The sequence below is a fragment of the Lissotriton helveticus genome, chromosome 2_1 (genome assembly GCF_964261635.1).
Source record: "Lissotriton helveticus chromosome 2_1, aLisHel1.1, whole genome shotgun sequence".
NCBI classification, from domain to species: domain Eukaryota; kingdom Metazoa; phylum Chordata; class Amphibia; order Caudata; family Salamandridae; genus Lissotriton; species Lissotriton helveticus.
Window position 1 is genome coordinate 587384677 of NC_136059.1, and position 25952 is coordinate 587410628.

General features: G+C 46.1%; 1 protein-coding gene across 1 annotated transcript in view; it reads right to left on the bottom strand.

Moving 5' to 3' along the window:
- Positions 1 to 358: 358 nt before the first annotated feature.
- The window catches only part of TMEM171 (transmembrane protein 171), a 210672-nt gene continuing 185078 nt past the window's right edge, over positions 359 to 25952 (bottom strand). The window contains exon 5 of the mRNA XM_078675271.1: positions 359 to 1259. Within this exon, the coding sequence (XP_078531397.1) occupies positions 1040 to 1259 (220 nt within the window). The 3' untranslated portion in view covers positions 359 to 1039. The remainder of the gene's footprint in view (positions 1260 to 25952) is intronic.

Below are 25952 nucleotides of genomic sequence, written 5' to 3' on the forward strand. Positions count from 1 at the left end.
GATCCATAAAGTTTACGCTGTCCATGGGATTGCAGGTGTTAATCCTGGTCACTGTGGACCTGTGCAACACCAGCGCTGGAGAAACCATTGTGGCTTGGTGGACAGAATAGTTCATGAAGGGTCGAACTTTAATCACCTTGGAACCATTATGGGATAGCCAGGCGCGTCCCCATGCCACCTTCCAGGCCAAAAGTCTCCTCTAACATCTAATGTCTGCATCCAGTATTCCAGACAAGTTGGTACTTTCCCACCATGCATAGTTCCTACCCATTGAAACTCCCCCAGAAAGGTCTAATCAAACAGACCTTCTGAGAGATAACTGTGCCATTCTATAAAAAAATCATACTTAAAAAACGTGAGCATTAAAAACAGTCAATTTAATTTCAAATATGACAAGTTACTCAGCAGAGGCTTGTCCATTTACATCTGTAACTCTGTCCATTGTCATATATATGAACTGAAAACAAACCGAACCAAAGGGCAACTTTAAAATACACTTACTTCAATAAAAATGTATTAAATGAATGGATTCGCAATAATACACATAAAATCACCAGCTTTAGCACGAACAGTTGACTTGAGTTACTCTTGCTCACTCGTCGCAGAGACACTTGGGTAATGTTCAGAGATATGTATTGCATTTCATTGTGAACCTGTTGCAATTGCCATTTTACGTGGACACAATTTTTGTTTGGCACACTTTATTGTCCGGTGTAAGTAACGATGTGGGAGGGAGGCAAAGAGACAGCTGATTCCACTTTGGTCTTGTTAATTTTACAGCAAAAGCTAAATCAACCCCTAACTAGCTTCAAAAGATCGAGTTAAATATTAAGCATGGGCGTGTGCTATTCATACTTTAACCCTTTGTTTTCCAAACCTTAGTAGGTACAATGCATTCATTCCTTACACACCAGCAGTGAAATATAGATGCCATTGCCTTAGATTTGGTTCCTTATTTTAAAAAGTTAAAAAAAAACCTAAAAAGCAGTCTTTGTCGGTGGTAGAAATAGAGCCGAAATTTAAAGAAGAGACCCTCTGGTTAGATCTCAGTCCTGAGAGGGGGTGGTGGTGCAGAAGATGGAGGATTTGGTGAAGGTGGCGTTGGCAGGTTGGCAGATTCCACTTTTTCTTCATATTTCGGAGGAGGATCAGACGCGTAGTAGGGACTAGGAACAACCTCGGAGGGGTTCGTCATTGAAATTGTATATACAGATTCAGGACTCGTAGCCTCTGTTCTGTCCGGGCTATTAACGCTCAATCTGTAAAGAAAAAAAAAAAAAACATGTTAACGGGGGATTTAGATTCACTTCACTTCTAATACCCACAACTGAGCCGCATAATTATCTCTGCCAACCAGAAACCCAGTTTCTAACCAGTAGAAAATGTAGTCTAAGCAAACTTACAATTGCAATTTTTTAAAACTTTATTTAGGCTATATTATACACCTGCGCGGATGAAAAAATGGGCTAGTACATATGACGGCAAATGTTTTCGATGCGCTTCACCTGATGCGGATATAGATCATATTTTTTATTCTTGTGTTAAATTGTCTCCTTTCATACAAGCCATGGAACGATTCTTATCTGTCATATTAGAGACACCTGTCTGTATAACCCCTGCCTTGATGCTGTTAGGGATGGGGCAGGATGTTTCAAAGGGGGGGAAGCCTATATAAGCACAGATATTTTCTATTTGTAGCAATGACTATAGCCCGATTATGTATAGCGGGGGACTGGCTATGCCCGGAGCCTCCAAGATTTGAGATGTGGAGGGCTAAGGTATACAGAATTTCAAGCCTGGAATTCAGTCTTTATTCGTTAAAAGGGGCAAAGAAACGGAAATTTGGCTTATTGATTTGGGAACAATTCTTGGCTCAAATGGACAATTGACTGAACTAATTTGTAAATCCCAAAGATTCACGTACGGTATAAAGACTAATAGTTGCTGAAAATGCAACATGATAACTACATTAGTTAAGTTAAAACATAAATGGGGATATTCTAGTGATAAGGCAAATTCAATTTTTTTGTAGTAGTTTAATTGTGTTTATGTTTTGTGATGCATATTTGCTTGATGATTTTTATTGAAAAAGCTCAGCTTGATAAAACAATGTATGAAAGCTATGTATAAATTACATACATATCGATATTACATGTTGTCAAAATGTCTATCGTGCTCTGCAAGTGTGGAAAATAAATTAAAAAAATGTTAAAAAAAAGAAAATGTCGTCTTTTGAGTGAGTAAAGATTTATATAGCGCAACTTAGCCCATAGACATCAAGGCGCATAAAGGTGGTACAGCTGTTTAGAAGGGGAGAAAGTATGCCGGCTATAGGTAGGCTTCTGTGAAAAGCCAGGTCTTCAATGCCTTTCGAAAAAGAAGATGGGAGGTTTGACCTTTGAGCTCAGACGGAAGCATGTTCCACAATCTCGGGGCGAGGGAGAAAACGGCCTTCCCGCCCCATCTGGCCTTGATGACTCGAGGCACAGAGAGAAGGCATTTATTGGCCTAGCGGTGAGCCATACTAGGGGCATAGAGGGACACAAGGGATCTGATGCCTACTGCACCGGACTCATGCAAAGCACTGTGAGTGAGACATAGGACCTTGAAGTTTATCCTAGCCTTTATGGGGAGCCAATGCAGCTCTTTCCTAATAGAGGTGCCTGACGAGCGCCTAGGGGCATCAACAACAAACCTGGCTGCTGCATTCTGCATTATCTCAAGGCATTGGACCAGCCTTTTATTTATACCTAGGTATAATGAATTTCAGTAATCCAGCCTTGAGGATATAAGGTAAATGTAAATGTAATGTAAATGCATACTTGTATAGCGCACTACTCACCCGCAAGGGTCTCAAGGCGCTTGTACGAATACCGCTGTGGAACCCATCCTGGCTTTCCCTGTGAGGTGTCCACTCCTGGACACCCCCAAGGTGGAGGCCAGGCATCCTTAGCATTGTGGGGGCCGTTGTGGAGATTAATCAAGCTATTGCCCAGAGTTGCAGAGTGGGACTCCATGATTGGAATAGGCACCGAGGCGAGAATGATCAGGTCCGTGGAATTTTTGAGCCCAAGACCCGCCAAGGCGGGGAATTGAACCCTGGTCCCGGGCTAGACCTCTGCATCAGGGTCTGCCGCTCTAACCATTGAGCCACACTTCGCCACTGTAACCTGTTTTCGAGCCTCAATAGAAAGGTAGTGTACAATCTTTCTCAAGATTCTTAGGACCCCACAGCAAGTTGATACCGTCCTGCTGACTTGTTTGTCAAAGGAAAGCGTGGTATCAAAGATTACACCCAGGTTACGGGCAGACTTGGAGGGCGTAGGGCAGGCTCCAAGAGCAGGAGGCCACCACTCCATTGACCAGATCTCCTCCTTGCCTCCAAAGATAAGGACTTCTGTCTTCTCCCCGTTAAGTTTCAAGAAGTTCCTTATCATCCAGCCCATGACTGCTTCCATGCAGTTCCTGAAATTTCGGGCCGTGATGTTTACTGTTTGAGATAGGGAGACCATAATCTGGGTGTCGTCAGCATAGGATAAAACTTCAAACCCAAAGGATCTTACAAGCCTGGCAAGCGGGGCTACATAGATATTAAAAAGCGTGGGGCTCAGAGACGAGCCCTGAGGAACCCCGCACTGCACAGGCTTGACAGGGGAAAGAAAGTCACCCAGCTTGACCCTTTGTTTACGCTGATCGAGAAAGGAAGTCAGGAGGCTCAGTGCTGGTCCATCCACTCCTATCTCCCTAAGGCAAATAGCCAAAATAGAGGGGGACAGGGTGTCAAATGCTGCTGTGAGGTCGAGCAGGACCAGAAGGGTAGTCTGGCCACTGTCGACCTTAGCGCGGATGTTATTGGTAACCATAGTGAGGGCGGACTCCGTGCTGTGTGCCCTCCGGAAACCATGCTGGGAAAAATCCAACAGGCTAGAGTTGTCAAGGAAGGCACTTAGGTGGCAGTTGAGATGAGTCTTGAGCAGCTTCGAGGGGGCAGGAAGTAAAGAAATGGGGCGAAAGTTCTTCAAAGTCCCGGGGTCTAAAGTAGCCTTCTTTAAAAGGGGCTTGACTATCGCCATCTTCCATGAAGTCGGAAAGACACCTTCGGAGATTGCCAGATTTATCACCTCTAGAAATGGGGGGAGCAATACCTCTCTGCATTCTTTGAGAATCTTCAAAGGGCAGGGATCCAGAGGAGATCCGGACTTAAGCTTATCAAGAAGCATGTTCAATTGTGTCAATGTAAGAGGGGGGAAGTTAGAAAGATTGCTGTCCGGTACCGCTACCAAACTTTCCAAAGAGGAAGCCGCCGGTGGAGGAGAGGCCTCTAAGTGTGAGTTAAGGGCTTCTAAGCCTGAATGAATATCCATTATCTTTGCATGAAAGAAAGTAGAGATCCGATCACATAGTTCTTGGGTTGCCACTATGGGATCAGGAGACTGAAGGAGAGACAATGAATCAACGAGTTTAAACAGTTCCCTAGGGGAGCTGAGAGAGATGGTCAGCTTGGTAAAGTGTGCTTTCTTTTCCGCCAGTACCGCAGTTTTATATTACTTAAGCAGGACTTTATGCTTGTCTTTTTCATTCGGGTCAAGGTGTAATCTCCAAAGTCTCTCTTGCTTCCTGCAGCCCTGCCTTAGAAGCCTGAGAGAGTCTGAGTACCAGGGCGCCGAGGGTCGCTTTCTGGCGGAGTAATGCTGCTTGACCGGGGCCAGTATATCTACGGCGCTGATAATGATATTAAGACGGAGGCCATCTGTGTACACATGTCCAGGTCATGCTATGCAATGAATATCCTTTAAACACTAATACTCGCCTGTGTGTACTGTTAATCACTTCTGATCGCTGAAACCTATCATCCACACGTACACTTATCAAACAAGATTTCAACAAGTTGAAATATTTGGAAATATAATGTACCAAATTTTACCAAACAAGGTTTGTTAGAATATAACTTGTGCAAAAACATGTGCTTCTGGCCCAATATGACACTGAATCTTTAAACTCAAATCTGTAATGTTTAAACACAAATCTATCCAAAAAAATTCAATTTACAATAACATTTATTTTTCTCAACTTCTCTTCATCATCATGATAGCACAGTGGACTTACCCCCAGATTCATCAAGAACACATTTTGCTAATCCTTAATAGCGAAAAATACCGAATCGCTATTAAGGAATAGCAAAATGCTATGCATCAAGAAATCACTAATTAAATTGCGATTTCTAATAATTCTCCGTTCATTCCTATGGGCCTTGAGGCCCATAGGAATGAATGGGAAGACAATCTCAATTTGCTAATCGCAAATAGCGATTCGCAAATTGAGATTGCGATTTCAAGGGTACAGGGGTGTCCAAAAGACACACTGTTGCACCCCTGAAATGATGTGGGCACATATGTTGCGCACACACATGCCCTTAGGGCATGTGTGTGCGCAACATGAAACTCTGAGAAATGCACTTTAGTGCATTTTTCAAAGTTTTTGCAAATTACCATGAAGTTTTACTTCATGGTAATTTGCGTGCCCTAATAGCGAATTCGCTATTTTTTTCACTTTCATGCATTGCATTTAAGGAATCTCAATTTGAGATTCCTTAAATGCAAAGAATCGCAATTTAGCGAATTCTTAATTAGTGATTTTTTAATTTGGGATGATGCATCCCAAATGCAAAAATACCGCTCGCAAAGGGCAGATTCTCAGAATCTGGCCCTTTGCGAGCGGATTTTCGTTTGATGAATCTGGCTGTTAGAGACTGAGTTATGTCTCATTGGCGCTATAGTCAGACGTGAACACCAGAATATATCCACCACCTTTGGAACACCTATTCAACGCCAAGACCATCACGCCTTTGAACAGGTATAACGGCACTGGAGTACGAGGGACACGCTGCACTAAAATTAGTTCCGTCTTAGTGTACACCCAGTTGTGAGGCAGAAGCCATTTTAATTGTTTGCAGCAGTGCCCATGCTACACCACTGCTAGGAAGGGTGCAAGACAATGTAGGAGTGGCCAGAGAGGAACTAGCAGATGCAAAACAAAGTGTAGAAGTCAAACAAACTCAGGGATGGAAGATGTGAAAAACTGAGAGGAGGACGGCTAGAGGTCCACTTCCTGAAGATGTTCTTGACAAGAGCCCTCTTGCTGGGTGACCTGGAAGTTCCTAGTGCATGAAACATGCTGTATGTGCGTGTGACACTTTGCCTTGAGGAACTCCAGCATGAGCCCCCATCTGCAGTTAGCATCACAATATGGATGGACCAAAGCCTGTGCCGAATGTGGGAAGAAAAACGTTGAAATAATTGAGAACTGCCCTACTCTTTACGTCCGGAAACCCTGGTGGGATTTGTAAAATTTGCGATGTATAAAAAAAATCCCCCTTTCAGAAATACCAATTCTTGAAGATTTAGATGCGCTGGAACTAGGGGTGCAGGATAAGAGTCGGATTTCACAAGGAAAAAGATGGCAAAGAAGCAGTCTTATGAGTTGGTTCGTTCTAACAAAGTTGAGGGTAGGCGGGTTTAGCTGGTAGTATGTAAGTTTGTAAATACGATTTAGAATCGGTCCTCAAAAACACTCTTTCGAGCATGGAGGTCGCTAATGACTTTTTTTCGCGCTCTTTTTTCTTCGTTCGCTTGATCAGTAAGGTATTCCCAAAAGGAAGTGATGTCCGATAAAAGATACAATGCCCGCTAAACCGTTCTATTATTCAGTAGTGCGAGGCGCGTCTGCTTCCTTCAGCGGTTCGTGTGGAAATGGAGGATCTCTTATAAAGAGGTACTCAATTTTAAGAACAACAACGTAGCATTACAACATATTAGAGCGGCAGGAAATGACGGAGAACTTTCGCTGCCCCCCCTTTTTTCCTGAAAACCGGTGAAAACTAGATGAAGGTAGAAGTGAGAAGGAAGCAGTGAAGACTGTGTAAACAGATATCACATACCTACCTCAAATAGTAAAGGAAAGGTGCCTCACTCCCTTCATCGAGCCTGCACGGTTTCTGATTATTAACTGAGAATGGCCTTTATCAGATTTTGCTCGTAGAAAAAGTGGCTGAACATTCATTTGTCCTGATGAAGACAAAAGACTTTGTCGAAACGCGTTGACACACACAGCCCAACCCTGCAGAATCGGAGATACTTAAAAAAATCTTTTATTATCAAATTGTTTTGGTTTTTTATAATGTACTAAGGAAAAGTCACACATAAATAATGTACAATTTTTTATTGTGTATATCTAATGTATAGACCTATATTTATTGATCTCTTTTTAAATATCGAAATTAAAAAATATTTTTTGATATCATTACAGTCCTTGGCAATATTTTCTTGTCCAATGTTTATATAATATGTTCTTTTGAATAGCCAGTTCCTTGTGCTCGAAGTCTGCCTGGGCGTATACTTTTTCACAAAAAAAAAAAGTACAGAAAAGATGTACCACATTAATGGTTGCAGGTGTCAAGATTAAACATAAAAGGCCAAACCCTGGCCAGGCGCCAGGTTGTCTCGATTTGCCTTGTAAGCGCTGCAATGATATCATGTCCATGCTGCAGATTATAGACCTTTCATCTACAAATCGTAAACACTGCAGGGGAGCTTTGTGTTACAACCAGCTGCTAGGTTCACATCAATGTTGCAACTATGCTCTAATCCAGCTACTTTCCAGCTATGGGTCTTGGCCCAAAGAGCACACCTCGTGATATAAACCTTACTATTGAGTATTAGAACTTTGAGAACAACACTTTTTATTTGGGAAAGATAAGACGGGCCCGTCTCTAAATACATATGAAGTTCTTTCAAACGTGTGTAGTCTGGGTCTAGTTTGACACATTACTCACTAATTAAATAACATTGCAATTAATTCTAAAGTTGCGACAGGGAGATTCTCCTGCATGTTATTGTGAGTGTCAGCAAATGACATGATCATGGCACTTTAGCTGATCTTTGGATTGCAAAGTGCTTGCTATGCAAACAGTGGGTATTCAGTGACTGTCACCGGTATTATGGAACTGTGCAACATGCGACTGTGGCTATGAGACCAGTGGGATCCATTGTGGACTTCCTCTGGTAAGCATATCACAGAATAGAAGCTGGCTAACCTCCCCCCACGCCCCTCTCCTCCAAGCAAGCAAGGTGAATTTCTGACAGTCCAAAAAATTCTGTGCAGCACCAGATATTAAAGTGTGGGAGAATGGAAATGGGTGCATCCTATAGAAATGTCCTTTTAGCAGTGGCCTGCCAATTGTTCCCTCTTGAGCACACCCATTAGAATACTTGAACGGTATGGAGAGGTAGAGACTGGGGCCTCACTCATTTGTTGGTGCCCTTTGTCTCTCCCACAGGTGCGCCTCCACAAAGCCGATAGCTAGGGTTTTGTGTTTGGGCTGAATTGCACCACCAGAGTTTCCAACCACCTGCACTGAATGCCTGTGGCATCTGCTGGTTAACAGGCATTATTCTTTGTTTCTGCTTAAATCGCGCAAGATATACTATTACTTGCTTATATTTGGATTCACTAATGAAATGAGTTCCTTGTGAACGCTTTTTTCTGCTTAAAATTAAGAAGGTCAGTACAGCACTACCCAAATTGCAATGTTTAGAAGAACTTATAGGTCGCAAGATTATTTCTAAAGTACAATTGTAGTATGCAAGTAATACATCAGTACATTATTTCAAGACTTCTTTAGTCGCGTTATGAAGCGTGGAGGACGCGGTCGCTCAAGATTACGAATTATGGTGTTCTTGCTCCAACCACATTCATATTTCTACAATTAGTGGGTCGTGCCCCCTATTTTTTCTCTTCTTCTCGTTATTTGGGACTAGGACCATGATCGTTTTGATCACTCTTTGGACTAGCTAAGATAGACTTTGGACACTACTTGTGGACGCAGGAGGAGACACTTCAATCTATTATTATTTACAGAAAAGTGGAATCTTATTTCCGACCTGTACCCCATACCGGACACACTCTCGACACTCTGAGGACGCAAGAGGGTCTCTTTAGCAAGCCAATCCACACGGAACGTAGGAACCTTTTCCCTGCGCTGTATTGCATGCTGGGGCCTTTCTGGCTTAGATATCGCCTGTTGGTCACCACATCCACTTCCTGCAGTGACCGGCAAATCTTTGTGGTTACTAATCCCACAACCTCAAGCGACCTAATTTATTTAAGATACTTTTGACCGCCTTAGCCTTAAGAAAGTCTGGGTACGAACTTTGTACTGACGAAACACGTGTTGGCTGCTTCTGACGCTTGAACTTGAATACATGAATAAAAGAAAATCACATGCATAAAGACTTCGATTTGGCCATCTTGTCTTGAAATAATGTACTGATTTATTACTTTCATATTACAATTGTACTGTTAAAATAATCTTGCGACCTACAAGTTCTTTTAAACATTGCAATTTGGGTAGTGCTGTACTGACCTTCTCAATTTCTGTGTCGGCAGGTCATATTGATTTGCTCTAGTCACTCTTGGTAGTGAGTGACAGTGGTCTCTCTAGCACCCCTGCTGTAATCACAGCAATTTTGATATTATTGTGCCCCGATTAGTAAGTTCTCTTATATTTACATATACTTTGATGTCCGGTTACTCCCTTTCAGGGACCACCACTATCAATTGCTTTTTCGCTTTTTTTCTGCTTATTAGCAATATCCAGTTTGTAAGAAAATATAGGTCGCTCTTGTCTCTTTGTATAATTAAAAGTCTCTGGGGCTTCTAGGCACAGTCGAAAAATGTGGACTTGGAATCACCGATTTCTGAGACTCTCTGTAGCATTCTGGGATCGGAGCAAGAGTGGGGTTAGAACAATTAGGATTTAGGGAGATTAATCTGATTAGTTAAACTGCACCTCTGGCAATTATATACTAAAATAGGCCATTCCTCGCTAATTTCCAAATAGGTCAGTTAAGGCGCTTTTCAGAACTGTCCCCCTATGTAGAATCTTTGAAGAGCAGGGTTCTATTTTGGATGCATTGTCCGGAATGACTAGCTTAGAAGGATATTCTTTAGAAAAATACCATCAGTTCTTCTCATGAATACCATTAGGATCCTGGTCATCCGATAGAGCCCGACCTATCGATTGAGATTCCAGTCTTCTTTTATCGCTTTAACAAAAGGTTTTGGTACGCGCTGTTTAGCAGACTTGAAGAGGACTGTTAATATTTAACTGGAAACAAGCCCACGGCCTCCCTTTCGCCTACTCATTGAGCATTTACATGCAATGTGTTCTTTAATGATACCTGTGAGTAGGTCAATCTTTGGTTCAAATGACAATGAAACAGAAGTAAATGATTCAACTTCAAATGAATACTAAAAATATTTAATTTAAACAATTTTAAAATGCAAAATAATGGGAAAATTGAGAAGAAGTTAACCTAGAAGAGGTGGTTTAAGGGAGTAATGCGATTTGGATGCAAAAACGGTAAGTTCAAGTGTTAGATGTGCAGGGGAGCATTCGCCCTATTTTTATAGTCGGCAAAGGATTGGTAGCAAGTTTGAAATGTGGAGAAGAGGCAGGTCAGGAGGTAGTGCGAGGGTGGTTAGAGGGGCTAGTGCTGTTTATATTTTTTTAAAAATTACATTTACTATGAACATGTAGAATTTAAAACCATTTAAGTTTATAAACATTTCACCCAAAGGAGGCTATTCATAACATGATTTTAACTAATAACATGGATTTGCCTTTAAACCCTGTTAAGAGGCTTTGTTAGAGCTTTTGTGTCACCAGGGTTTCCATTTCCACCCTAGCAGAACGGCATAAAGTTGACTTTAAGATGAGACTTTACATTCATCAATGAATTTGGTAAGATGGATGAATGGATAAATCTTTAGGTATGTTAAGTATCTTTGTATCTTCTTGTAACTCTGGCTATCAGGGTAACCTCTCTGCCTCTGTTGGGTATGCATCCACTCTTCCGTGTCCGGCCTATCCAGTAGCCGAACACAAACGGTCTGCCAGGCGCTCAGTAGAATTGTTTCAGAAGATCTTGGGCCATACTTTGAAAAATCTTACCTTTAAATGTGAGAGTTAAATGGCCATAATAAGAGATGGACTTGTGTAGTTAATATTTTATACATAGAAACACATTTAATAGATTTTGGCAGACAACTACCAAAAGTAATGGTGGTCTTGTTACTTCATGCCACAAACGTTTGGGAGTCCTGGGGCACACAGAGGTCACAGGCCACAACTCAGGTGGTTGAAGCCTTTTACCACTGGTGTCCCTTTGTCCCACCTACTCGGATTCTCAGAACTGAGCGCCAAAAAAACACCCTTTCAGGATTTGACTCTCCAAGTAGCTAGGAAAGCAGTCCAAGCTCTTTCCAGGAAGGTATTATGGGGTATAAACTCAGAACTCCGCATAACACTATAGAACTCAACATCTGTCCAGGCCACTGCATTAGCTTTATGAAAAAGTGCTGTAATACACCGTGCATATAGGACTACATAAATGGATTATGCCAGGGAATGTAGGGTCCTAATGAGGTGCTACAGGCTAGGCAACAGTAATCTAAAAAGGTATATGATGGATGAACGCTCACAGTGGAAAATGCTTGCTAGTTACTGTGTCTGTAACTTGCAAACTGGAACTCTTAATGGCACCTGGTTTCTTAGTGGTTAGGAACCATACTCGGAGTCTGGGGTAAGATCCTTGTGCCTCTGAGGCAGTGTTCCGTGAGCATTTAAATTCGGTTAACAGCACTGCCAAGAAAATGGGCAGGGCCACCAACACAGAGCACCCTGGGATAAATTTCTGCCTGGCCCCAATTACAACCATGATACTTTTAGGCGAGGGGGTGGCTAGCAGCCGGCGATGGCGGTAGCAAACTAGAGAGGCTCCCGGAGTAAGGCGGCATCCCGCATCAATCCGCATGCCTATCCGCTCATCAACAATCTCGGACGGGGTGGCCCGGGTGCGGTGACCACACGGCCTACAGCAGAGAAGTTTCGGGGCAGCAAAGCGCCAGGAATCGGCGGACAGCACGACTCCCGAAGGCGGCCTAGTGGCGCTCGGAAAGCAGCGGACGCTGGTTGAAGGGGCGCCCGGGCGGAAGTACAGCCTAGGCGGAGTGCGCCGACCGGAAGTGCTCGCAGTGCGATACGACTTGAGCGACACAGGCGGTAAAGAACCCGGCATTCACACAGTCCCTCCGGAGGTGCAGTACATCGCCCAAAGCACCCACGGTGCCACAGACAACGGCAGTACGGACTGGGAACGGAGCCCGGAATAGATGCGACACCGCCGCCATTTTCCATAGCCCACGCCACTTAGGAAGCGAGCCTCCCATCGGCGCAGGTCCAGCTGGCACACGCCACGGCCTCATCGGGCCTGACAACGATAGCTTCCACCAGCGCTGTGACCGGAGTAGAGGTGTTGGCCCACCCGTGAAATTGAGCCCTACTCAACACGATCGTCGCGCGTGACCCATAATCGGGATACGTTTGGGACTTACGAGGCCCGTCGATCTCCACCTGGCGAAACCCCACTAGGTGCGCCTGATAGTGGACACCTCATCGGCACACGACAATGGCGGGCAGGGGGCCTAAGCATAATTCCACCCAGGCTAAGCTTGACAAATTTGCTTACGAAAAACACTCTCTCCCTGTGCCGGAGCAACGCAAGTCATTGACCAAAGGGTCGGAGGGTGATGGCGCAATGAAAGCCACGCTGGATGACATACTCAGCGCCCTGGCCCAGGTGCAAGCGACGGTGGGGGCGACGGCAACGGAAGTAACGCTCATTCGGGCTGACCTCCAGAAAATGAGTGAAAGGGTGAAGCAAGTGGAGGTGGTCGCCAAATCCCTGGTGGAGGATGTGTCGGACCTACAGAGGGACATGGAGAAACTGCAAGCGGACAACAAGGTACTTAAGGAGAAGCTGGATGACCATGAAGGACGCTCCAGGAGGAACAACGTTCGCATCCTAGGAGTTCCGGAATCGGACACGGCGCCATGGATTTGTATGTGGAAGACTTGATCAAGACCCAGCTTAATCCCAAGAGCCTCTCGAACTTTTTTTCGGTGGAAAGGGCCCACAGGGTACCAGGAGGCCAGCCGAAACCAGGGGCCCCGCCGAGACCGATCTTGGCGAGACTTTTCAATTTTCGCGTTCGGGACACCATTTTACAAGCGGCGAGGGTGGCTCCGGCCATCCAAATCCAGAACTCAAGAATATCTTTCTTTCCGGATTACACGGCCGAGGTTTCGCGTCGGAGGAGGACATTTCTGGAAGTAAAGAGGACACTGCGAGAGAAGGAACTTCCCTACTCCACGTTGTTTCCAGCCCGGCTTCGAGTGGTCGCCCACAAAAAAGTCTGGTTCTTCGACTCCCCGGAGGCGGCCAGAGACTGGCTCAAAGGATGGCACACCGCGGGACCTCCACGTAGGTCCAACAGAACGAACCACGGACATCGCGAGGATTGCCGGGCTGGGTCACAATCATCTGGCAGAGGCGACGCAAACAGATCACCGTCACATGACCTGCCAGAGGCTGAATGAGGGGACTAGTTCGGAAAATCCGCCTGAACAATAGACGCTGACTCCTTTTCTTAACTGTCATTACATGAGAGTCATGGTTGGACGCTGGCCGGGGTGACCCTGAAGAGAGCAGGGATGCCGCCTGCCCGGGGAGACACTCTCCCCCAACGTGCAAGTATTCAAGTTTTGGGATAGGTAAAGCGCTCTGCTCAGTTGGGGAGGCGGGCAGTTGAAGGTCCGTTAAGCAGGGAGGGGGAGGGGAGGGGGGGGGGTTGTTGGTTGTTTGTTAGGAATTCACAAAGACGGTCAAGGAATGGAATGTTATGGATGATTACTCTAGCGGATAGGATAGTCCCAGGGGTTCGGGTCCGTAACCTAGATACACTTCATTACGCCCATAAGTCTTGCAATGGCGGCTGGTCCGATACGTAGCTCGGAGGAGGCCGGGTCATGCTCACGTGGCTCCCCCCTACAAATACTGACATGGAATGTAAATGGTTTGGGGGACAAGGTGAAACGTGGCCTGGTATTGACGGCATTAAAGAGGCAAAAGCCTAGCCTAGCACTGCTACAAGAGACACATTTAACTGGAGGGGCGACTAAGGCCTTAGACAGGAGAGGCTATAGAATGTTGGTTCACTCTGAGTTCTCTTCGGGATCCCGGGGCACTGGCATCCTGATTAAGAAATCCTCGCAATTTATTCCCCTAGGCATAATGACTGACGGACAGGGCTGCTTTGCAGCGGTACAGGGACAGTGGGAGGGGCGGCTTCTTAATGTGGTGTCGGTCTACATCCCACCGTCACTTCACTTACCTAAACTTCGGGTGCTGGGTGACTTCTTGCTGACCCTTCCCGAGGGAGATGTCATTCTTGGGGGTGACTTTAACGCTACAATAGACACACGACTCGATAAATTCCCGGCGACTACCCAGTCTGGGGGTCCTTCCCAGTTTCACAGATTCCTAACGGCAATGGGTCTAGTAGATGTCTGGCGACACGTCCACCCTCGGGATCAGCAGTACACATACCACTCCACAGTCCCAACGGCCTATCACGGATAGATTACTTTCTGTCACTAGGTGACGGACTACAGCACATTGATAACATTGACATACACCCTAGAGGCCTATCAGATCACTCTCCGATAACCCTAACATTCACTACGCAAGAAAAGTCACGCAGACGTATCTATCCCATACAAGCTGCATATCTCAGGGTCCCGAAGGTCAGGAAGGCCCTCCGAAAAGCAACCACACAGTACTTTGAAGAAAATGTCGACTCTGTGGGATCTTCCGGGGTTCTGTGGGAGGCGTACAAGGCTGTTCTGCGTGGGCAGGCCATAAACTCAATCACGGGCCACAACGAGAAGGGGCTGCTGAGCTGACCAGACTCGAATTGGCTCTTAGCGACGCAACGACACTATACGAGGCACACCCAACACTGGACACGGCACACACCCTTTCCCTGCAACAGCAGTTATATACAGATCACCTCCGGCACCGAGTGAAGGAACAAATAGCAGACACACAGAACAGGATTTATGACGTCGGAGATAAGGCGGGTAGGATGCTGGCCTGGCTAGACAAGAGAGGTGGTAGCGCAAGAGGTATCCAGCAGGTGAAGGACAGCCGAGATGTAACTCAGTCGAGCCCTGAACAGATAGTGGAGATACCGGCGAAACACTTTGAAGGGGTCTACACCCCTGACCGGATTATTTCCACCGATCTGGCGGGAGCATCTTTGGACCAGATAGTAACCCCGACATTGAACCCGGAGGCGAAAGCTGAAATGGACGCGGACATTACCAGGGACGAAATAGAAATGGCTATACGAGCGCTGAAGCCTGGCAAGGCGCTCTGTCCAAATGGCATCCCGATAGAATGGTATCAGGCCGAGTCCGAGAACCTAAGTGGCCATTTGTTGGCCATGTATAAAGACTGTCTGGGGCAGGGCGAACTTCCGCTTGACCAGAGGATAGCTACTATAGTGGCGATTCCCAAGCCTGGGAAGCCGCAGGAGGACTGCTCCTCTTACCGCCCTATCTCATTGCTGAATGCGGAGGTTAAAATCCTGGCCAAGCTCCTGGCTTCCCGGTTGCTGTCACATCTGCCGGACCTTATACATCCGGATCAGTCCGGATTTATGCCTCACAGGAACACGTCGATGAACCTCCGCAGGGTGCACGGTGTGCTTGCAAGGGCAGACAAGATCCCAGATCGGGCGGTCATATTGGCCCTGGATGCCAAAATGGCCTTTGACCTAGTTGAATGGAATTATCTCTTTGAGGTCCTAGATCGCATGGGCTTTGGCCCAATCTTCATCTCTTGGATCAAACTACTGTACACGAAGCCGGTCGCTCACGTGGTCGCGAACTGACATATCTCGCGGACGTTCCCCTTGGGGAGGAGCACCCGTCAGGGTTGCCCCCTCTCACCCTTGCTCTTTGCGCTCGCCCTGGAGCCTCTGGCGATCCTGATACGGCAGACTCCGTTACTTACAGGAATAAGGTGGAAGGATGGATGGGAAGACCGACTCTCCCTCTATGCTGACGATATGCTGGTGTATTTAACTGACCCTGAACACGGGGTGTCGGCTCTTCTAGACCTCTGTAACGATCATGGTACGGTATCGGGGTACACGATAAACTGGAATAAATCAGAAATATATGTTTTGAAAGGCCCGCTCCCAGAGTTGGGCATAGACTGCTCACTGAGGGTGGCTGGCTCCTCCTTTAAATATTTGGGGATCCACGTTACAATGGACCCTGCGGAGTTCGCACGCGTGAATCTGGCACCACCTTTGGAACGATTGAAACAGGACGTCAAATTCTGGGCGGGATTGCCTTTGACGATGCTAGGTAAAGCGGCGCTTTATAAGATGATGTCCCTTCCCCGTTTTTTATATATACTGGAGAATACGCCGTACCCAGTACCTCCGGGATACTTTAAGAAGGTGGCAGCCTTGGTATCCGGGTTGCTGTGGAGTAACCGCCCGGCGCGAATTGCGCAGGCCAAAATGCACAGGGGATGGTATGACGGTGGGATAGCGCTGCCGAATCTCAGGCTCTATTACTGGGCGGCCCACCTCAAGCCCATTAATCAGTGGACCCACGTCCCACGGACCGACCCGGCCTTCCAGGCTGATTGGGCACAACTGGGCACTGATCGTGTGTTAGCCCCGCTTTACGATCAACGCCGCGTGCGAAAATTAGTAGGACCCACGAGACTCACCGCAGCGTTGTGGCATACGGCACTGGCGACGCTGGGCTGGAAAGGGAAAATAACAAAGCTCTCCCCGCTTTGGGACTCTCGAGCCTTGGGAAACTTGAGAAACAGTAAGGGTTTCTCCCAATGGGACGCCATAGGGATATCAACGGTGGGGGACCTATGGGAAGGAGGAGAGGTTATAGCGTTCGACCGCTTGAGGGAACTGCACGAGATGGGACCGCAGGAATTGTACCGATACGTACAGATACGGCACGCATTGCTCGCTGCCGTACCCCCCAGGGAAGACATACCGGAGGCATCCCCGATTGAAGATCGTCTCCTAACCGACTTCATGGTTGAGCGAGCGACGTCGTTGATGTACCGCAAACTCATTAATAACTTGCCTGACCCAATGACTCAGTTGAAGGATAAATGGGAGGGAGAGATAGGCGAGATGGACGAACATGAATGGGATGAGGCACTTGCGTCCCCACGGGAGGTGGCCATCTCTGCTCGACTGAGGCTTGTGGAACTTCAATCCACAACTTCGATCCACCAAGAAATCAGCTTTCAAGAATCGACTCGACAACAACGCACATAACAGCAAGGAACTACTCAACATCGTCAAAGAATTCACCAACCCCACCGCAGCCTCAAACGACATCACTCCCTCCCAAGACCTCTGCGACTCGTTATCCTCCTTCTTCTACAACAAAATCACCGACATACATAACAGCTTCGAAAACAGTTCCAACGAACAATCCTCTCCACCCCCTTCTGACCCTAAACCGCCCTCTAACAACCTCAGCACCTGGAACCCAATCACCACTGAAGACACCATCCGACTCATGAATTCCATCCACTCTGGCTCGCCAACCGACCCATGTCCCCACCACATCTTCAACAAAGCAGACTCCATCATCGCACCCCATCTCCGTGATGTCATCAACTGCTCCTTCGACTCTGCTACCTCCCCAGAAAGCTGGAAGCATGCCGAAGTCAGCGCCCTCCTGAAGAAACCCACAGCAGACCCATCTGAACTTAAAAACTACCGCCCCATATCCCTCCTCCCATTCCCGGCCAAAGTCATCGAGAAAGCCGTTAATAGCCAACTCGCCGCCTTCCTCGAATCCAACAATTCCCTCGATCCCTCACAGTCTGGATTTCGAGCCAAAAACAGCACCGAGACCGCCCTCATCGCAGCAACAGACGACATCCGTACACTACTGGACAACGGAGAAACAGTGGCCCTCATTCTACTCGACCTCTCCGCCGCCTTTGACACTGTCTGCCACAACACCCTCATACAACGACTCAGCAACATAGGCATAAAAGGAAAAGCCTTGGACAGGATCATCTCGTTCCTAGCTGGAAGAACTCTGAGAGTCCGACTTCCCCCTTTCAAATCAGAGGCCACCGAAGTCATCTGCGGTGTACCACAAGGTTCATCACTCAGTCCCACCCTCTTCAATGTTTACATGAGTCCACTCGCCTCCATCGCGCGTCAACACAACCTTAACATCATCTCCTACGCTGACGACACACAGTTGATCCTCTCCCTCACCAAAGACCCCAAGACCGCCAAAACCAATCTTCACGAAGGCATGAAAGAGGTAGCCGTATGGATGAAACCCAGCCGCCTAAAACTTAACTCAGACAAAACGGAAGTGCTCATCCTAGGATCATCCCCCTCTGCCTGGGTCGACTCATGGTGGCCCTCGGATCTCGGCTCAGCACCCATACCCACAGACCACGCACGCAACCTTGGCTTTATCCTCGACTCCTCACTCTCGATGACCAGACAAGTCAACGCCGTATCATCCTCCTGCTTCAACGTACTCCGTATGCTCAAAAAAAATCTTCCACTGGATCCCCACCGAGACAAGAAAGACCGTCACCCACGCACTGGTTACGAGTCGACTAGACTACGGAAACACCCTCTACGCAGGATTGACAGCCAAATTACAGAAAAAACTCCAACGCATCCAAAACGCATCAGCGAGACTCATTTTGAACATCCCTCGCCAAGATCACATTACCGGACACCTGAAAGACCTCCACTGGCTTCCCGTCAACAAAAGAATTACATTCCGTCTCCTCACCCACGCACACAAGGCCCTCTACAAACTAGGGCCCGAATGCCTCAACACTCGTCTAACCTTCTACACACCCACCCGCCAACTAAGATCCTCCAGTCAAGGCCTCGCAGCAGTTCCGCGTATTCAAAGATCCACCATGGGAGGTAGATCCTTCTCCTACCTGGCAGCCAAGACCTGGAACTCTCTCCCCACTCACCTCCGCCTTACACAGAACCACATCTCCTTCAGAAAAGAACTTGAAACCTGGATATTTGATAAATAATGACCCCCCTCCCCAAGCGCCTTGAGACCCTATGGGCGAGTAGTGCGCTATATAAATTCTTGAACTTGAACTCAAAATTTTACATAGAGTATACTACACAAAAACAACGTTACACCGCATTCACAGAGCACAGCACCCTTATTGTCTTCGAGGCTGTGGGGAAGAGGGTTCGTTTTACCACACGATATGGGATTGCCCACGCATCCAGGAGTATTGGAGGCAAATAATGCGCACAGTGTCACAGACCCTAGGGACCTCACTTCTCCCTGAGCCGCAAACATGTCTGCTAAACATATGGGGACCAAACGATTTGTCCAGATATGGCCAACTTTGGGTCACGTTGGGCATGATGGTGGCCAAACGTGATGTAGCGCAGCGCTGGGGAGTGGCGGACCTGCCGACAAAAACACAGTGGTGCAAGAATATGGACAGGGCGATGGTGACAGAGAGGGCAGTATACTCAGGCCGCGCGTGCCCAAGGAAATGGAACAAAATATGGACCCCCTGGAATGCATACCGGGGAGAAATCGGTGAACCACTGCCAGAGGAGGACCCCATAGGGTCTGATGAAGAAGGGGAAGAGGACTGATAAGCCTGGGGAACGAGATGAGGAATGTCCAGGAATGACGTGGGGAAGAGGGCCAGGATCAGGGAACCGGGTGTGAGGGAGGATAAGGGGGGGACCTGTGGACAGCCACGTGTAAGAAAGTCCGGGCTATTCCGAAACCAATTATGCTTACTTTACTCAGCAGATATTGACAACTATGGACACAGGGGGCAGTCCAAATACTCAGCTAAACGTCATGCTACTTGCTTCAGGATGACCGCAATGTGATTTCCTTGTTGTTTGTCGTTTTTGTTATTTTTCTAAAAAACAGAAAACAAGAACCTTTACTGATCCGCTTTTTCTCTTTCGTAATGTGCCTTTCAATTTACCTTTGACTTACCATTTTGGCTGATCACTGCTGTACTCCGTAAGAGGCCCTCTCGGGGGCAGATTATTTATCAGTACATGATTGCGGCCGGCCCGAAGGGTTGTAGGCCACTGGCTGTGTATTAACGTAAGGCACAATAAAGGTTTTTTTAAATTAAAAAAAAAATAAAAAATACTTAGCCTCCCCTAGTCCAACCGATCAGGTAGCAGACCTTGGATCTAAATTGATACCCTATCCTTACTTAAGAACAGGACTCTCACAACCATTATGTCACCCTAGTTGTTTTTTGTACGTTGACTAGATGAATCGATGCGTATAATCTTTGCCTGAAAACATGTTCCTACAAGCAGTGTCTTATTGTAATTAGCTTTCATGTGTAAGCCCTGAACAATGCTGCTTCGGCTGCATGTTGCGTTATCTAGTACGCTTACCCTTTTTAATTCTGCCATACTTGCTGACACTTACGCTATAAGCCACATTAACTATGCAACCTTGTGAAATGACACAGTCTACTGTATTGTTCACGTTTTTCGTGATGAACCACATTATATTATCCATGTTAAAATGTTGCTAATTACTGTACCATGGAGCCGTATGCGGAACGAGTGTCAAATGGCTATCAATGCGGAAGTGGTCACTGGCTGGCTAGTCATTTACGGCGCTCCAGTGACTACTGTGTTCAAAATAATTATCATAATTATCTTTCCCGTGAATTCACTAAACATTCACAAAACATAACAGATTGTTTTATGATCAGAAATGAACAAACGCTGATTTTCCACTTTTGTGTCAAACGAGTGTCAAAGGCCCATTAATGCGTAGCGTTTACTGGCTAGGCATGACGGCGCTCTAGTGACTAAGGCTGAGAAAGCTTCCTCTTTCCCGTAAATACTACAAATGAATACACCGAACCTTCACATAAACACAACTGTCTCATGATTCAGACTTATCAGTAATGACCTGAGACTGATTCTGTACATGAATGGGGCACCACTCTAACGGCTGCCACTGGACAGCCTTCTCTATCGCTCCATGCCAGCACACACATTGCGCATGCGCTGTCCGGCTGTGCCTGTACACGCACGCGTGTAGGCTGCAGCCTGCAGGTATACTTATCGGCCTTCGGATCGCGTCCCGAAGGAGAGATAGGTTGACTTCGTCCTCAGACAACAATAAGGTGAGCCGCCCTGTGAAGATTATCGCTAGATAAGAACGCTACGGGGCATCATTCTGCAAGGTTTTGACGGATTAGGAATTAAAAGGACTGACTATCTCACTTCTGCTTTATACAATCCGGTCGGCCTCGAGTAATTTAATTACATCGCACCACGCTCTCAAATTGGTGAGTAGGGTCTCTTACCTAATTATTCTCTTATCTATTTCCGTTGCCCGTATGCATTGCTACAGTGCCTAATCACACTGTACAGGGTTATGTTTATTCTAGAATTGGATTCTCATTCACAGATAAAGAGCAAGCAGGCCTAATTTAAGAGGCATGTGTAAAGTATTTGTATAACATTTCAAACAATAACACAGTGAAAACACCACAAAAAGACTCCACACTAGTTTAGAAAAAGATTTTAATAAATTTAAAAAAACTCAATGACAATCCAACATTAAATGTAAAAATAGCATCTTAGAAGCAGTAAGTACCTATGGGGGTTATCTGGTCACGGTAGTCTGGGTCAAAGTTAAAAGTTCAGGCCGAGATCCATGGAGTGCAGACTGGATACAGGAGCCACGCAAGGCCCACTGAACAAGGTACCTTGATCCGTGTCACAACAGCAAGATGCGGGACGCAGCTGAGAGAGGAGAGTGTCGATCCTGAAGCAGAGGTGATGCGTCAGTTTTCCACACAAGAGTGGCAATGCGCTGGTTCCGAAGACAACGAGAGGCGTTGGAGTCGTAGATGATGCGCCCAGTTTCCTCCATGTAATCTAGAGGATTCTTCAATCTTACCACACTGCGGCAGCGGCAATGCAGTGTTCTGATGTGTCGGTCTTTAAGGCTATGTGCTAGTTCTAAGTGTGATGCACCAATTCTGATCCTGTAACAGCGAAAATGAGTCGGTTCTGCTACATGAAGACAGGAGATGAGTCAGTTCGACTGGAGCAAGCTCCTGGGTCCAATTCAAATGGTTTTGATCATGCTTTTGGACATATTCAAAACTGCATCTGCACTGTTTTTAATTTGATCATCAGTAGATATTGAATAAAAACATTTTCTTCCGATAGTTCATTTTAACTTTCACATCACTGTGCACTCATTTTGCACTGCGCCCATCACCTTTACAAATGTAATTAAACTTTTCCTTTCAAAACATCCTTGAGCTCCTCCCTCACAGTGAGAGGGGTGTAGCCCTTGGTTGTACTAGGTTTTGCAACCAAGAGGAGATCCCAGATGATGAAGCATGTCACTTCAGTGAGTGATGGGATTCCCTCCTTTTAAAAATGACTTTTTCAGGTCAAACTAGAGGTCTTCATTTGCATGGCATGCTTGTAATCCATTTGTAGACGAGATAGACCTGTGGATATTTTGTCTTGTTGTAGTCCAATTCGAATGGACCAGGCACAGGAGCTGGTGGTGAGAGTTTGGTATCCCAGAGTCTCAAAAACAAGAGGCAAGCCAACAAGCCCTTAGAGATCATGGGTTCAAGTAGATTCCAGTTCTTCCTCAGCAGGGTCAGAGGAAAGCAAGCAACAGGGCAGCACAACAGAAAAGCAGTTCTTCCAGAGCAGCAGTCCATCAGAGACAGAGCCCTGTAGCAACACAGCAGTCCTTCCTGACAGTTTCTTTACAGGTCCAGAAGTGTCAGATTTGGTGGGATCAGAGACCTAGTACTTGTATCCAGTTGTGCCTTTGAAGTGGGGGTGACTTCAAAGAAGGGTCTTTGAAGTGCATATATGTCCTTTCTTCCTAGCCCTGGCTCCAGACTCACTACAAGGGGGTAATCAACCCTTTGTGTTGGGACAGGACACTCCCTGTTGAGTTGCGTCAGCTCCTCTCTCCCATCCTGCCCAGGATGAGTCATCAGGATGCAGATGGGCACTCAAACCTAGCCTTCCTTTGTGTGTGGCTGTCTAGACGAAATGAACGAAGTGAAGCTGTCACCCACTGTGGTATATAAATAAATAATACCGGATCTATTTTTGACTGGACATAGTAATAACAGATAGCTCAATAAATAAGAGTCAAGATTCGAGGTAGTAGGAGTTTGCAGGTTTAATACAGCATAAGGACAGGAACAGGACAACCTGCACAGGAATAGGATGGCAGCGCTGCCGGGGGCAGGATCGGAGTCGGCGTTGGCGTAACTTTTAATAACAGTGCACAAGTATATATACTAAAACAATTGCATTACAATACATACAATAGGCGGAGCAGTGGGTGTGGTCAGTAACAGTCGCGAAAGATAAGGGTGAAAGTAGGTGTAACAGGAGGCGTGTACATAGACATGTGATGTAAACGTAGCAGAATAGGTCATAAATGGGGCGAAAACATGGAGGGGGCTACCTAAGGAGCCGGGACCTCTAACCTAGTGGTGCGCGTAAACTGACAATGACGTGTTACTAGGAGAAGCTGGGGGCTATGACTTCTGCGCTAGGAGCAGAGACTGAAGTCTGGAGAGTCAGGGCGACATGTACCTAAACATTATCTAGTATCTGATGTTTAGAGAACATGTTGATATAAACTAAAAGTTATCGGGGTAAAGGCTAACAGACTCTAAGACTGGTGCATGCATTATTCTACATGTAGTGTGTGTTGAAGAATATTGAACGACCATTAATACAGTATTTCTCTTACATGGAGACGTAAAGGCTAGACGATGACGGAAACTATTGATGCGATTCAGTAGCTAAGGAATGCAGAGAAAGAGGGCTGGACTGATAACTAGAATCATAACATACTCTTGGCAGACTAGCAGGCAGAGCCAGGCTGAGCCGGGCACTGTGAGGCAGGAAGTAAGTGAAGGGTCAGGAATACAGGTGGGGGCTGTATCGCTCCTCAGCGAGGGCTCAGGAGACAGGAGCTGAATCTGGTGTCCGGGCCCTTTTGAGGCCTAGAAACGGAGATTTTTCAATGAAATAACGTGCACACTGAGAAACGTGGCAACGTAACCTTACATAGGCCTGATACTCGTAGCTTTCACGAGAACTGGAAACTGGCATACTAGAGATGGACACAACTGTAATTGCGTCTTTAATCAAACATGGGGGATACATATGCATATTAATCATGGATATGCAACATAAGATGGGGAACACGTAGGGACACAGAACATGGCAAAATTTACTTTTCCACATTCCCTCCTTGTCACTACGTTTCCATCAGGAAACATCAATATTCATGATACCATCTATCATCTCATAAAGTATCATTTGCTCGTCTCGAATTGTCTTGGAACGGGATTTAGGACGGGACTTGGGACTGGGAATACAAGAGGTAGCACAAATGCCGCAAATCGCAGGGCCACATTGTATACAGAGGCAGCAACTAAATATGATCGCTACTGCAATACCTAGAAAGGACAATACTTTCCATCCCCAGGCGGAAATTATATTCCAGAACCAACCGGACCATGTCCAGGTGCCTGGATTTTGGTGTAACAGATGGGCAATTTTATGGAGTCTGGTTATAGCTGAATAAACAGACGGCGCGTTATTAGGAATGAAAATGCAGCAACTAGATCCGATGACTCTACATGCCCCGCCCCTATCGGCCAGTATGACGTCAAGGACGAGACGATTCTGGAGCACAACAATTCTCATAAAGGATTGCTCTTCGGTTAAGTTACCTAGAGCGGAAGTAGTCTCAATCACTACTGCTTCAAGTGTTCTGGTCAATCTACGTATCAATTTACTATTCACGACAGTACCTAAGTAGGGGAAGACACCTTTATTGATATCTATGTATTGCTCTAGAGCAGTTTCAGTATAATCGACAATCGGGAGGTCTCTCTTGTGTCTAGTATGTACTAGGTGGGAGTTCCTATGATAGTCAGGTGGGGCTAGAAAAACTGGTGGCAGTAGGAAGGCAATGTAACAAGTTCCCTCCCAATCGAGGGGCAGACGAACATATGCGGTCTGACCACAAACAAAATAAGAATGACGTGAAGCTTTGAAAATAGCGTTCCCACTGTCACTATACTTGACAATAGTAGTACAATCACTATGTCCTACATGTACGGAACCATTATTTCTGACACATAATTCACCTTTGACTGGTAATACTGACATAGCAGGTAAGTCTGGAGTAGAATCAGACTGAACATTCAGGACCATGAAATTCGAAGAATAATTACCCAAATTATAAACTTCATTTTCTAGATCTAACCCTGTTCTGTGGGGAAGACCTTGCTTGTCTGGAAAACATGTACAGTTCAGGAAAGACATATCATTTGAGGATGACGTTAACGTGGACCATGCTCCACATGAACCGTTATGTGAAAATGGATAAGGAAAAAGTGGCAGAACTCCCTTCGGTGTCTGGAAAGGGGGGAGTCGACCACACACCCAACAATTAGTGGCATTGCTGGTCTGGTGTGAATAATGTAACATGCGGATAAAGGAATTATTTCGCATAGCAAGACGATAAGATAGTTCATGAGGAGGCAGATCACTAAACGTATGCTCTACTGTAGTATTAGAAGACTTATTTACATGAGAAACTGGAAAATATAAATACAATGCATAACTTATGCAGGTAATCATAAGGCTGAGATATAGCAGAAAACATAAAATAATAATGCAACTTTTAGAGTTCTCACTAACTCTCTCTCTATGGGGGTCTATTTTATACATGTCAGAAACCGGTCTAACCGTTTCACCTAGGGGAGGACTTAGACAATCAAACTGGCTGACTTATTTTACTAGACCTTAATTTTAACTTATACTCCTGCTGCGGAGTTTTCTCTAACAGGGAGGGATTTGTATCAATGTCTTTTGCGGGGCAGTCCTTGAGAATAGTACTT